The sequence below is a fragment of the Dicentrarchus labrax genome, unplaced genomic scaffold (genome assembly GCF_905237075.1).
Source record: "Dicentrarchus labrax unplaced genomic scaffold, dlabrax2021, whole genome shotgun sequence".
Lineage (NCBI taxonomy): Eukaryota > Metazoa > Chordata > Actinopteri > Moronidae > Dicentrarchus > Dicentrarchus labrax.
The window spans coordinates 24,028,197-24,043,900 of NW_026136713.1; the positions used below are offsets into that span (position 1 = coordinate 24,028,197).

Consider the following 15,704-nt stretch of genomic DNA (forward strand, 5'->3'; position numbering starts at 1 on the left):
TCCGATGTCCCATCAGAGGATTTCTAACGACACAAACTGTCAACTGTGCTTCACTCTAACACTCATTCATCATAAACGAATTTTATAATTTTTACATATGTCAGAAGCATGAAATAAATCTTAAATTATCTGCATCCTTATATGAATAAATACATTAAGATTCACGAAGAATGTGTTTCAGCACATTTATTCAACAACCATATCATTAACTGTAATTCACACTTACACTTTATGTTAATTTTCTAATTGTTAATAATGACAATTTTACACGAATATAATTTTACATACAAGTTTGATCTGCAGTGTCAATATAAGTTCACACAGAGCTGCTGCTTCAACACAGAGAATTATTCATGAGACCGTCACAGACTCTGCTTTATCTTTTCCTTCAGAATATTTATATTAAACTTGTAATAATATAATTTTTACATATGTTTAAAATGACAAAAATCTAATTGAATTTCCATCTTATGAGCTGATTCACTGAGTCACTTCAGGTATGTAATCATGAGCTTGTATTTTTTACTGCTGCTTTACTGACATGTTTATCTAAAGATTAATAATGATAATTTAACATACGTGTATTAAAAATGTCGCCTTTAATCTGCAGCTCTGATGACTCACTGATGTTTCAGCACATTCAGCTGTTTGTAATTATGTCATAAACCATCTTTTCATTGTACAATTGTTCATAAAAATAATGTGAATAATATACATTTCTGTTTTTCCTTGCAGTTTGGGCTGACTTTGACACTTTCTGTTTGTCATTAAATTCAAAATTTAACAGATTTGGACTTGAAAATGTTTGAATGTCAGAAATGTTTAAAAACTGACACTGGATCTGCAGCTCGGAGCCGCCGTCTCTGCACTCACTCACTTAGGTCGGCACACGCTCCTGCTTTATTGGAATTATAATGTTGAAAATATTAGTAATATTAAGGATTTCACAGATGTTAATGGCGTGAATAATCATGTTTCATGTGCAGCTCTGAGTGTGAACAATCTGCACGCTCTCAGACTGAACTCAGCAGGAGCGCTTCTGTTCGGAGGGCAGATTAAACATTATTATTAATAACATTTATTTTCCTCAGAGCTGCGGTTTGAACCTCTTTAACCTGAAATGAATCCTCCTGTCAGACTCTGCAGCTCTGACCTTCACTTCAACACTTTTCTAAATTATCAATAAATCTGAAGCTCTCAGTCTGTTTCAGCTGCACAATTTAAAAACTGAAACCTGCAAACGAGCACTTTTCTTCCTCTGAGCTGCAGATTCAAACCTTCATCCTTTTACTTCAGGAACTGATTTTTATTTTTGACCTCAAGAAAGATCAGAAATATAATAATAATATTATTAGAGAGATGTTTCTGCTTTTTAATAATTGATTTTCTTCAGCCTAAAGCTTCCACGGCTTTTTTCCTTTTGATAAATGTCCCGTTAACCTCACTTTGTCCCGAGCAACTTCAACCAGAAACATCAGGAACAAATATCTAATGAAAAGAATTATTTGATTCAAACTGTTAATAATGATAATTTTACATAAAAAATCTGCCGTTTCCTGAAGAGCTTTAACTTAAACATTTTCCTTATAAATCTTCTAATACATGTCCTGAAACATTTTCATCATCTAAAAACTATTAAAGCATTTTTTAATTTAAATTTCTTAGAGTTTTCCTCCTAAAAAAATCACTAATATTTGAAATGATTGCAGGAATTTTGTTTCTGGATATTTGCCTCAAGAACAAACAGCAGAAACGAGAGAACAGATCAGAAATCTAGTACGATTAAAGCGCTCCCCTCCTGATCTAAACGCTCCTGCTGAGCGGCTGTTTGTCCGCTGGGACTACAGCTCCCAGAATCCCTCTGGGGGCGGCAGTGGGCGGCGGTGAGTTTACCTCTGAGCGGCCGTGTTGGCGTCCACCACGCCGGCCGAGTGCATCCAGGAGCGAACAGCCAGCGGCTCCTCCTTCATGCTGGCTGTGGCCCCGCGGGGCAGGTTGTCCTGGATCCCGAACATCTCCGGGGCCCCGACGCTCCAAATGCTGCCGACGCAGTGAGAGAGCGACACGAGCAAAAAACAAGGAGAAAAGTCCAACCGAAAAAAAGCAGCTCTACAGAACGGACGGAGATCTTCTGGTCGGTCGACAGTTTCTTCACCGAAACGCCTCGAAGTCAGAAAGCAGCCGGCGAGGAGGAAGGAGCACGGAGAAAAGAAGGAGAAGAAGAAGAATCGGGAAGTGAGGCCGGAGTTTTATTCAACAGCTCAACTTTTTGTCTGGTTTTTAGATTTAATTCAACTTTTTACTGGAAGCAGCACAAACAGGATTTCTTCTCTGAGAGTTTATTTTTTAAAAATTCTCAGTGTTGGCCGTCATGTTGGAAGAAAGGAAGGAGGAGGAGGAAAAAAAGGGAAAAGAGAAATAAAATCCTCAGAGGACGAGAAAACGAGGGGAAGAACAGAGTCGAGTCCGGACGGCGAATCGAGCGCGAGCAAAGTGTCTTTTTTCTTTTCCCCAAAGAGAGGAGCAGAGAGGAGGAGAGGCGGGCCGATGATGGAGGGATGAGGAGCGAAGGAGAAACTCTCAGCCCTGCGGCCCCACAGGACTGGACGCCAAAACCCAAAAACCCCACGGGTCTTCCTCCGAGCCGCTGACGACATCACAGCCGTGGGGGGGGGCGGGGCCTGACCGTATATGGAGAGGAGAGGTGAAAGTGTGTGTGTGTGTGTGTGTGTGTGAGTGTGTGAGGAGAGAGAGGAAGAAAGAGAGAGAGAGAGAGAAAGAGAGAAGGAGTGCGAGAGATGGAGGAGGGGGAGGAGGCGGGCGCTCAAACCGACCAACCACAGAGAGAGAGAGAGAGAGAGACAGTATTACTCTCTCTCTCTCTCTCTCTCTGAAGGTCTGAACTGGTTCCAGTCTCTGGTGGGAAGCTGGTGAGGGATCCCGTCCTCATATCTCCAGTAAAAGCAGAGTGACTGTGTGCGAGCTGATCGACCCTTCATGCACTTCATTCTCTCTGGAACTCCATTTTTAATCAATTAAACAAAGAAAATCGCAGTAATTTTTGTAATTTTCACTTTTTCCGTCAATTTTGCTGCAAAAAACTTCAAGTTTTTATAAAATCAGGAATTTTAGGCCACAACGATGCCAAAAAAAGGCTGCGACATCTTGGAGGGATTGATTGATTGATTGATTGATTGATTGACTGAAGACGAGATGACGAGGCTGTTAAAAAGATCTCCAGGTCAAAGGTCAAACGATGTTTTCAGCTCGTCTGTTTCTGTGATATTTACAGTCTCTCTCAGCTCATTCTGGTATTTACACGTTTAACATTTAACACTTATAGATGGAAAGTTTTGGAGGTGCAGGAAAGGACGCAGAAAGTCCGGTGACGTCCGTCGTCATGGTAACAATACTTTTGCGGTTTGGTTGTAACAACCATCAGAGAGCAGATTGGATGTTTCTGTATAGTTTTTATTAAAAACTGTACATACTCTGCCGGTCCATTCCCCTTGAAATCAATGAAACGAGGCAGAAACTCTACCGCTGTTGTCCACCGGGGGCGCCAGACTCAACACTATAAAGTTCATTCCAACATTCAGCTAAAATATTCCCATAATATTCTGATATATTATTATATTTATAATATTGCAGCAGTTTATAGCAAATGTTACCATGGAGACAAATTAACATGTTTTTATTTTAATTGCACTGATTTTATTATTTTATGTCGTCATTTTATTTTGTTTTAATGTTTTTTTTACGTGAAGTAAGAAACAAACACTCATCATCATCATCATCTTCATCATCATCATCATCATCCTCTTCCTCACTCAGACAGACAGACAGGCAGGAAGTGAGACAGGGTTTTCACAGTAAGAGCGCTCCGGTCTTCTGGGGGGTCGAAGGCCTCCGAGGCTCCGAGGGGTGGACCAAGTCCGGACCGAAGAGCTGGAACACGAAGAGAGGAGGAGGAGGAGGAGGAGGAGGAGAGAAAATCAGTTTAAACTGAGATGAGAGAGAGAAGGAGGAAGAGGAGATTTATGTTTTCAGAGACGGAGAATAAACTGAGAGGAGGAAGAGGAGGAGGAGGAGGAAGAAGAAGAGGAGAAGGGGGAAGAAGAGGAGGAATGGAAAGAAGAGAAAAAGGAAGAAATGAAGATGAATTTGCTTCCAGTGATGAAGAAAAGAGGAGCAGTCGGAGGAGGAGGTAAAGAAAGAAGAGCAGAAAGGAAGCAAGGAGGATTCACTTTGTTCCAGCGAGAAGAAAACGGTGAAGAAAAAGAGAAAGTGAGGAAGAGGAGACGGTGAGTGAACTTTTTTTGTCTTTTTAAAAAGTAGAAAATTCACTTCAACAGCAGCAGAAACAAATCAATCGATACCTGATCAATACCTGATATAATACACCGGCCTAATGATAATCATTGTGGTAATAATAATAATTACAGATATATTAATATTGATAATGATATTGATCAGCAGGTTTCTTGCTGTAGGTTTTGTCGGTAATAAGAAGACGATAATTCAATTTAAATGGACGAATAAAAGGGAGGGGGGGTTGAGGAGGAGGGGGTGAGGGGTGAGGAGGGTGTGGGGGGCAATCTGGTTTCCAAATGAGGGTTCGGTCTTTCGGGACAACTCCCCAACCTGCAGGGGGGGGGATTTATTTCAGATTTTTAAATGTAGAATTTTCATTAATTTCACTTTGTTTATTTTATTTCTATCAATATATTGTTTCTTTCTTTTATTTACTTTGTTTGTTTCTTTTATTTACCTTGTTTGTGTTTATACTCTGTAGCGTATAAACTACATTGTGTCCTCACATATTGCTCGTACTGTTGTTTCTGACTGAAGAAGATCAGAGAATAAATAAACGGAGAGAAATCAATCCATCAGTTTGTGCTGGTAATCAATACTTCCATGATCACCCCTTTAGGTTCCTGTAATAAAGGAAATATTGTCTCTGTGAAACCAATAAAACACTGAACTGAGGAGTCTGTGCAGCGTAGAGAGCTGCTCAATACAACCAATCAGTGGATCAATACAATCAATCAGTGGATCAATATAAAGCAGGAAATATAAAGTCTGGTGAGCTGAAATAAAAGTGTGTAAATCTTCCTCAGACATCCTGATGAATTCCTGTCGTTATTGATTGAAGCGTTCGCACCCTGCGGCGCCTTTTTCCTGGTTTGATCTCATTTACATGAACTTGGTTACATCCTTTAAACTCCGGATCCGACCGCCGCCGCCACCGCCTCCATCGATCAGCGCGACGTTATCAGATATCAGATGCCGTTTATTTCTCACACTTTTATTCAATGTAGATTTATTGTTTCACCTCGTTTTATTGTCCTCTGTGGCCCTAAAATCCTCCGTTTTCTCTACGAGGTTCTGAACAGCGGAGACAGATTCAATTTGTGTTCAGTCTGAATTTTAACTCACATTTATTCACATTTCTGCCTCTGACCAAAGAACAAAAGGAGTCTGTTGATCTTTCAGGCAGAAGAAACTCTTAATTCCACCTTAAATAAAGGCGTGTTTTGTACATGGTTCAGTGTTTTAATCTCAATTTTAATAAAAAAATATATTTTTATTGTTTTTGTGTCTTTTACATAAAATAAAATATTTTTTCCTAATAAATAAATAAAACTTTATTTCTCACTTTTACTGAATGTAGATTTATTGTTTCACCTCGTTTTATTCTCCTCTGTGGCCCTTAAATCAATCGTTTTCTCTATGAGGTTCTGAACAGCGGAGACAGATTCAAGTGTTCAGTCTGACTGTTTTCACTTTATAATTTGTGTCTGATGAAGAAAAAAAGGAATTTGTTGAGTTCTGCTTTCAGGTAGAACAAAATCTTCATTCCACCTTAAATAAAATAAATATTTTTTTAAACAGTGTTTGAGTGTTTTAATAAAATGATTATTTTATTGTTTCTGTGTCTTTTACATTAAATAAAGCTCTTTTCTCCAAATAAATAAATGTTTTATTTCATGTATTTGACTGTTTTTGTTGGAATGAATTCACAGAATAAAAGAGGTCAAATGACAGTAAATTAAAAGCAGTTTATTTAATTAAAGAACATCCAGCTGATAATAAACGTGTTTCTGTCTGCAGCCGGCGAGCGAGCGAGTCGCAGCGCTGCAGAGTGTGTGTGTTAAACCCTCCGTCATTATTGTGTGTGAAGTGTTTCCTTTTGTGTGTGTGTGATAGTGCGAGAGCTACACACACACACACACACACACACACACACATTTGCATTTAAATAGCGACATCAACCGGCATTCGCGGCGGCGCACCGGCGGGTTTCCCAGATGTCACGGCAAAGTCAGATGGGCCAGCTGTCACACACACACTCACACACACTCACACACACACACACACACACACACACACACACACACACACACACACACACACACACAGACACACACATTCACACACACTCACACACACACACACACTCACACACACACACATTACGGGGTGTTTCAGTGTTTCGGGGCCTCAGAGGAACGACGGTACGAAGGGTTTTAAAAATACTTAGGTCTAACAACTGAACTTTGGGAGATTTGGGGACATCAGAGTTTTCATTTCCTGACTTTTAAGAAAGAAGAAATACGGCAGCAGATGTGACAAAAATCAGAACGACTGAAAACAATCAGAAACTCTGTAAATGACCTCGGTACTGTAACGTTATTCCCTGTGGGTCTCGGAGGCTGTGTTCGATCCCAGTCCGGCTGCTGAGCCCGGTTCAGTGGCCCGCTAACGGGAAAATATTTTCCCTATAAAATCTGATCCAGTTTCACCAGAATCACTGAAAACAGTTAGAAAGTTCTTTAATTACTGATGTTCATTAACTGGTGTTTTGCTATAAAGCGAAATGTTAACTGATTTATTGATTTATTGATTTTATATGGAGACACCAACTAAATTTCTAACAAAACTTTATGCTCAACATTTCTTGGTTCTACAAGTCCATTATTATATATTTATACTGTTACCATGGCGCTGTCAGTCTATAGTAATATAATTTATATGTTTATTATATATTATAAAATCATTTACATGTTTTATATTCATTTAACCTCATCCTCGTGTTTTAGTTTCTTTGTTTTAAATCCAAATGTGATTTTGAATTTAGACTCTGACAACTTCAGTCAGCTGAGATCAATCGATCGGACCTCAGGCTCGTTAAGGTTTCTGATCAGAACAAACTCTAAATCAATCAGACCTTCATTCTTCATTAGAAATAATCAAATGATCAATAAACCAGAGTTCCTGCAGACATCATGTGATTCCAACCAGTTCAGTTTAAATTGAGTCAGAGTGAACTGGAGAGGATTTATCATTTAATCTGTTCAATATCTGAAACCAATCAAAATTTCAATTGATTAAATATGAAATCACTTTGAATTAAATGTGTTTCAATCTGATGTGAAACCTTAAATCGGCTGTTTTTAAAGTAAAGTTTGGTTTTAAAAAGTTCTTCCAGTCGGACTGATGAGATTAATTAAACCTCAGCTGTCCGTCAAACCACTCGCTGCGTCTCATTGGACGGTGACTGACAGTCCTCTTTTAGGTCCTCAGACTGACACGTTCTACTGACTTTATTTTATTGTAGTCGTCTGTTTTATTGTTGGACTGATTCACTCTTTTATTATTTTATTTCCTTCTATTAAATCCATTCTGTTATCTGGTCGTGTTTTTGTTTCTTGGTTTCGTTGCAGTCGGCTCCAAACAGAAAGAAGAAAAACAGACGAGAAGCCAGAAAAACGAGAATAAAATGAGAGGAAACAAAGCGGTCGACCTTCAACTGAGAGTGTGTTTGTGTAACAGTGTGTGTGTGTGTGTGTGTGTGTAACAGTGTGTGTGTAAGTGTGTAACAGTGTGTGTGTGTGTGTGTGTGTGTGTGTGTGTGTTGCAGAGGGATTTCCAGTCGTCCCAGTTCGGGGAATTCCCTTCATCCCAGCAGAGAGACGGGCGAGCGAGGGAAGAGCGACACCAAGAGGAGACAGAGAGAGATTTTATTTTTTTTATTGGGAATAAACATAGTTTGATTGTTTCTGTTTTTATTAAACAGAGGATGATATTATTATTATTATTATTATTATTATAAATTGAGGATAAAGAAGAGATTCAATCACCAGAGGAGTTGGTTTTATTCACACAGTCCAACAGCACAGAATGAACCTTTAACAGGACAAAATAATAGGACAAGGAATATTCAATAAAATTATAAATATGTAATATTTTAGTAAAACTAAATGAAAGAAGTGATTTTATTTCTCTGACTGATAATAAATCATAATTTTGATCACTCTTCTTTTACTGATATTAATTATTTTGTTTAGAAGAACCACAAATTTTAGTTCTGTAAATGCAAATGAACGCATCACAAACACAGTATACTGTGTTTGTGATGCGTTCATTTGCATACAGTATGTACTGTGTGCGTATAGATTAGTGTTTTGAGTGTTTAATATAATAACAATATAATAATATAATAAGAACAATTTGTGAAGATGCGGCCGAGGAGTCGGCGAAAATCTCCTTTTGTCCAAAAATGCAGAAAGTGAAATTCTGCCGACTGGAGAAAAATATTTGTTTACAGTAAAAAGCATCAATCACACTTTACCTTCCTCTCTGTTTTACATTAATAACGTTAGCATTATTTTATTATTTATTTAATTATAAAGAAGCACAAGAAATGTGTTTATTAACGAGAACATTTTAATTAAATTAACTCAGTAGATCTTATCAACTTTATTTCCAGGTGTCTGTACTTTTTTAGTTTTTATATTTCAGATTTTTATGTTTAAAAACAGGATTGTTACTTAAGTGTGGATGCATCTGAGGAGATTATTGATGATTGATTATTATTTTACATCATTACACACCTTCCCAACATCAACACTGGTTCACACACAGGACAGAGCTAACATGGAGGAAATCCATTCACTGTTCACTGTTCACAGAAACAGTCAGAAACATCCAGCAGAGTACTTTTACTGTCATACTCTGAGGAGTAGAAGATACTGATACTGAGTATAAAAGTCCTCAGTTGGTTTTTACAAACTGTATGTTTGTCTTTTATGTCGTTTTCTTGGTCTTACGTCTGTCATGTGAACTGTTCAATGATGCAAACTAGTAATAATAATAATCAATAAATGCATTCAAACTAAACTAAAGTCTGTTTTTAAACCATGAACAGAAGAAAGTTCAGATATTTGTGTAAAAATGTAAAAGGTTGTCAGAAACATAAATACTCTTAAAGTATTGTTAGTCGCCTGGTCTGTCAGGCTGTGAGCCCTCAGTCCGGTCTTACAGGCAGCAGGCAGAGGGACCGCCCCGCTCGGTTTCAGATGGCGATCACAGTCCATTAATATCATTCCGGCTCTTTAATTGCTGCTAATTGAACCTGACGTGTCTTTAATTAATTAACAGAGGAGGTTAATGAATGCAGGTTTGAGTGGCGGCTCCAGATGTCCAAACCTTGTTTGTCCTCTGGTTTTTACCCGCCGACTTGTCCCCTGAACGCCTCTAATGTCTCCACCATCCTCTCTGGACTTTTACTGTGAAGGTGACCACGACTGCAACGAAAACAAAACTGTGACAAGAAAATGAAAAATGTGTGTTTTTAAAGTGGCCGAGGAACAATAACAGCAATAGAAACTGTTTAATGTTAGAGGCAGGAAGTGGGCGTGGTCTTTACAGAGCAAACAGCTGCGACTGTATGAAGGAAATAAAGCAGACGTATAAAATAAAGTTCATATTAAAAAAGGATAATAATAATAAAAAAAGAGAAATAATAATTCATTCATTTGGTTGTTTTCTTCAATCTCGTGTTTACAGTGAATCTGTGACCTTTATATCAGCACTGTACACACACACACACATACAAATATATATTATTATTGCAGCTTTATGGGACCTTATTGTTCTGTTAAAGGGGTTTTTCTTTATTAAAGTTTGGTTTCATTGATCTGTTGTTTCTCTATATTATTATTATTCTGATGATTGACATTATTGTTGATCTCCATGTGTTTTTCTCTTTATCAGTTTAAGTTGATGACAGTTAAAAGGTGTATGAGTTATTATATTAGTAATTATTTTGAAATTACAGGAACTCCAACAAGAATAAAAGTATTTGTGAGTCTTCAGTGGTTGTCCTGTGGAGACGTTGCGCCCCCTGCTGGTTGGGGAACACCACACACTGTGAGGATGTCAGTGAAATAAAACCAACTTCTTTCATTTCTTTCAAACAAACTCTTTTTTATTTTCCTCCATGAATCACTTCTTCTTCTTCTTCTTCTTCTTCTTCTTCTTCTTCTTCTTCTTCTCAAAGACAGCAGAGAGAAATCATCTAAAAGTCCAATCTGAGATAAAAACCAGTGTGAACATGAATACTGCTGATATACAACATATTGTACGCTGACAATAGTTAATGTCTTTATCTGGATGTAAAACCTGACAACACATCTTAATAAAATAAGTAAATTAACATAAATTAATCCTCCAAAACATCTGGATTCAAATGAGTTGTTTCAGTGAACTTATATTTGTGCAGTATTTAAAATATTGCTGATATAATAATTATAACTATAATTAAGTTTGTTCCACTGACTTATTTTCTTTAAGATGAATTTACATAATTATTTTTCCATTTTTGTATTTATTTCAGTTTATCAATCCAATAATTCTTAATAATCCCCCAAAATGTAAATTAACAACTTTAACAACTTCACAACAGCAGTAACTAAATTAATTTGCTCTAAGTTTGATAATTAATAATAAACTTTAATCATACGTCAGCTGTTTTGACAGATGATGTAATAATTTGCTTTAGTGGAAGAAACAAATTTAAATAACTTTATTGAGATATATTCTGTGAACACATTTAAAATATGTTTGTTTGTTTTGAGTGAACTGGAACAATGAACTTAATTTATCCAAGTTAACGTAACAATAAATACTTGAGTTACTCAAATTAAATATCTTAAATTGTTTGAGTTAATAAACGGTTTCGATCGGTTTCCTCAAACAGTTTGAGTTAAACTAACTAAAGTTTACTTTTTGGTTATTTATTTAAGTAGAAAAGAAAATGTGCACAGAGCGCAGAGCTGTGACTGTTTATTGGAACAGAATGTTAACATTGTGTTTAAATGGAGAATTTTGATGCATTTTTGGTTTAAATCATTTATTTTAGGTTTTAATTGCGGGATGTGATTGTTGCTGTGTGTGAAAACACCAGTGTCTGCCAGAACTTTACTGTAATAAATATGGTATTATTACGGTAAAAAGATACATTGTTGATTTTAAGTTTTCACCATCAGCAGCAATATGCAGACGTGATGGTTTTCTGTGCAATTTACAGTCTGTAATATTAAAAAAACAACTTTATTCCGTATAAATTCTTTAAAGGTTTTGCCGTGAGATATAACGGCATTTACTGCTACAGACAGCATTTAACCTATTTATATTGTACGTTGATTTACTGTCACGGTTGACAGTTTTTACAGTGCGTATATATTGTTGATATATATTGTAATAAACTGCACATATTTTTACGTTGTTATTATTATTTGCATTCTGATATTGTCTTTGTTTGTAAACTAGAGCAACTGTAGATCAACCAGGTTCCTTCTGAGCAGTAAACAGCTTTACAGTGGGCATACTTTTGGTTAACTTTGTCCTGTCTTTGTTTATCAGTTAAAATATTTGTATTTAACATTGAAAGTAAAACTTTAAAAACCTGTTTTTAAATTTAAAAAAGAAGTGTCAGCTGATCGTCCTTCTGATGTGTTCAATATAGTTTAAACTGTTCAATCAAACTTTATTGGAGACTATAAATCTGCTGCAGAGAGTTTCCTGGTGTTTGTCTCCATCTAGTGGACAAAGTTGAGAAAACAACCAGAGACAATCAGATGATGAAGATGATGGTGATGGTGATGATGGTGATGATGATGGTGATGGTGATGGTGATGATGGTGATGGTGATCGTGATGATGATGATGATGGTGATGATGATGGTGATGATGATGGTGATGATGATGATGATGGTGATGGTGATGATGGTGATGGTGATGATGGTGATGATAATGATGATGATGATAATGATGATGATGATGATGATGGTGATGATGATGATGATGATGGTGATGATGGTGATGATGATGATGATGGTGATGGTGATGATGGTGATGGTGATGGTGATGATTGTGATGATGATGATGATGATGATGGTGATGATGGTGATGGTGATCGTGATGATGATGATGATGATGATGATGGTGATGATGGTGATGGTGATCGTGATGATGATGATGATGGTGATGGTGATGATGGTGATGGTGATGATTGTGATGATGATGATGATGGTGATGATGGTGATGGTGATCGTGATGATGATGATGATGGTGATGATGGTGATGGTGATCGTGATGATGATGATGATGATGATGATGATGGTGATGATGGTGGTGATGATGGTGATGGTGATGATGGTGATGATGATGGTGATGATGGTGATGATGATGATGATGATGGTGATGATGATGGTGATGATGATGGTGATGATGATGATGATTGTGATGGTGATGATGATTGTGATGGTGATGATGGTGATGATTCAATTCAATTCAATTCAATTCAATTCAATTTTATTTGTATAGCGCCAATTCATAACAGAAGTTATCTCAGGACACTTTTCAAATAGAGCAGGTCTAGACCGAACTCTTTAAAACATTATTTACAGAGACCCAACAGTACCACCATGAGCAAGACCTTGGAGACAAGGGCAAGGAAAAACTGCCTGTTAAAAGGCAGAAACCTAGGACAGATCCTCCGGCTCTAGGTGGGTGGTCGTCTGTCTCGACCAGTTGGGGTGAGAGAGAGAGAGAGAGAGAGAGAGAGAGAGAGAGAGAGAGAGAGAGACAGACAGACAGACAGACAGGTGCACAGCAACAACAGTATTGGCAATGGCAGTCAAGCAGGACCATGGCAGGAGGCTCCACCAGGATCCATGAGAACCTGCGAGACGAGAAAGCACAAGAACTCCGGGGAAGAAGTGGAGTTAGTAACATGCATTAAAGGGACATGAATGAGTGCAGAAAGAGAGAGGAAGAGAGTAGCTCAGTGCACCATGGGAAATCCCCCGATAGTCTAGGCCTATAGCAGCATAACTAAGGGATGGTTCAGGACTCACCTGATCCAGCCCTAACTATAAGCTTTATCAAAGAGGAATGTCTTAAGCCTACTCTTGAATGTGGTGAGGGTGTCTGCCTCCCGAACCACAACTGGAAGCTGGTTCCACAGGAGAGGAGCTTGGTAACTGAAGGCTCTGGCTCCTGTTCTACTTTTAGAGACTATAGGAACCACAAGTAGCCCAGCATTCAGAGAACGTAGTGTTCTAGTGGGGTAATAGGGTACTATGAGCTCTTTAAGATATGAAGGGGCCTGACCATGAAGAGCTTTATAGGTGAGGAGGAGGATTTTAAATTCAATTCTACATTTTATAGGGAGCCAATGCAGAGTAGCTAGTACAGGAGAGATGTGATCTCTTTTTCTAGTTCCTGTCAGTACTCGTGCTGCAGCGTTCTGAATTAATTGGAGCGTTTTAATGGACTTATGGGGCAACCTGATAATAAAGAGTTGCAGTAATCCAGCCTTGAAGTAACAAATGCATGGATTAGTTTTTCTGCATCTGTCTGTGATAGTATGTGTCTAATTTTTCTAATATTACGTAAATGAAAGAAGGCAGTCCTAGAGGTCTGCTTTATGTGGGAGTTAAATGACAAATCCTGATCAAAGATAACTCCAAGATTCCTGACAGTGGTGCTAGAGGCCAAGTTAATGCCATCTAGAGTGACTATATCTTTAGACAATGAGTCTCTAAGGTTTTTGGGGCCAAGAACAAGAATTTCGGTTTTTTCTGAGTTTAACATCAGAAAATTGCAGGTCATCCAGGATTTTATGTCCTTAAGACATGTTTGTAATTTAGATAATTGATTAATTTCATTGGGTTTGATTGATAGATATAACTGCGTATCATCTGTATAACAGTGAAAGTTAATGGAGTGATTCCTAATAATGTTGCCTAAAGGGAGCATATATAAAGTAAATAGTATTGGTCCAAGTACAGAACCTTGTGGAACTCCATGACTAACTTTAGTATTTATGGAGGATTCATCGTTAACATGTACAAACTGAGAACGATCTGATAAGTATGACTTAAACCAGCTTAGGGCAGTTCCTTTAATGCCAATTTGATGCTCAAGTCTCTGTAAAAGAATATCATGGTCAATGGTGTCAAATGCAGCACTAAGATCTAATAATACAAGTACAGAGACAAGTCCATTGTCAGAAGCAGTCAGAAGGTCATTATTAACTTTAACCAGAGCTGTCTCTGTGCTATGATGAACTCTAAATCCTGACTGAAAATCCTCAAATAAACTATTGTTATGTAGAAAGTCACACAACTCTTTGGTGACTACTTTCTCCAGAATCTTAGAGAGGAACGGGAGATTAGAAATCGGTCTATAGTTGGCTAAAACCCCTGGGTCAAGAGTGGACTTTTTAAGAAGGGGTTTAATTACAGCTACTTTAAAGGACTGTGGTACATATCCTGATAATAAAGAAAGATTAATCATATCCAGTAAAGAAGTGCCAATTAAGGGAACAACTTCTTTAAGCAGCCTAGTTGGGATCGGGTCTAACAGACAGGTTGATGGCTTCGATGAAGAAATGATTGAAGTTAACTGATGAAGATCGATAGCAGAAAAACAGTCTAAATATATATCTAAGTTTACATTGACAGAAGTCCCTGAACTTGGAGAGCCACTGATAACTGTTGATGGCAGTTGGTGATTAATTTTTTCTCTAATAGTAATAATTTTATTATAGAAGAAGCTCATGAAGTCATTGCTACTTAAGTTTATGGGGATATGTGGCTCAATAGAGCTGTGGCTTTCTGTCAGCCTGGCTACAGTGCTGAAGAGGAACCTAGGGTTATTCTTATTTTCTTCTATTAGTGCTGAGTAATAGGCTCCTCTGGCATTACGGAGGGCCTTTCTATAAGTTTTAAGATTATCTAATTATTATCTGATGGTGATGATGATGGTGATGGTGATGATGATGATGGTGATGATGGTGATGATAGTGATGATGATGATGATGGTGATGGTGATGATAATGATGATGATGGTGATGGTGATGATGGTGATGGTGATGGTGATGATTGTGATGGTGATGATGGTGATGATGGTGATGATGATGATGATGATGGTGATGATGGTGATGGTGATGATGATGATGATGGTGATGATGATGATGATGGTGGTGATGATGATGATGATGGTGATGGTGATGGTGATCATGGTGATTGTTCCTGCTCCTGGGGATTCTGGGTAATGAGAGGATGAACCAGCTGTAGTTTGAACTCATTATAGAGATCAGGAGAGGAAGACTTCCGCCCTTCGTCTCTTCAGGAGAGGAAGAAGTGAGCAGAGAGCTGCAGCAGTGAAGGAACTCCAGAATGAGGAAGAGTCTGCTGTGGGTGAGCTGGTACTAACATTAAGAATGAGAACATTAATAAAGATATATGTGTACAGTGCTGATAGAAAGGTCACAGATTCACTGTAAACACCATAAATAAATAATACATGATTATTTCTTAATATTATTCTTTTTTAATATGAACTGCTTTA

The 15,704-nt window shown here is 37.7% G+C and overlaps 1 protein-coding gene and 1 long non-coding RNA gene across 5 annotated transcripts in view; one reads left to right on the forward strand and one right to left on the reverse strand.

Annotated features, from left to right (window-relative positions):
* LOC127374527 (transcription factor COE3-like) overlaps positions 1 to 2,526 on the reverse strand; it is a 53,726-nt gene extending 51,200 nt beyond the window's left edge. For all 4 annotated transcript variants that reach the window (XM_051419966.1, XM_051419963.1, XM_051419965.1 and 1 more), the window contains exon 1: positions 1,894 to 2,526. In XM_051419966.1, coding sequence (XP_051275926.1) covers positions 1,894 to 2,015 — 122 coding nt within the window. In that variant the 5' untranslated portion in view covers positions 2,016 to 2,526. The remainder of the gene's footprint in view (positions 1 to 1,893) is intronic.
* On the forward strand, positions 2,518 to 9,982 carry LOC127374686 (uncharacterized). Its single transcript, XR_007887167.1, has 2 exons — positions 2,518 to 4,304; positions 7,728 to 9,982. It is a non-coding gene; the product is annotated as an uncharacterized LOC127374686 (long non-coding RNA).
* The last annotated feature ends 5,722 nt before the right edge of the window (positions 9,983 to 15,704 follow it).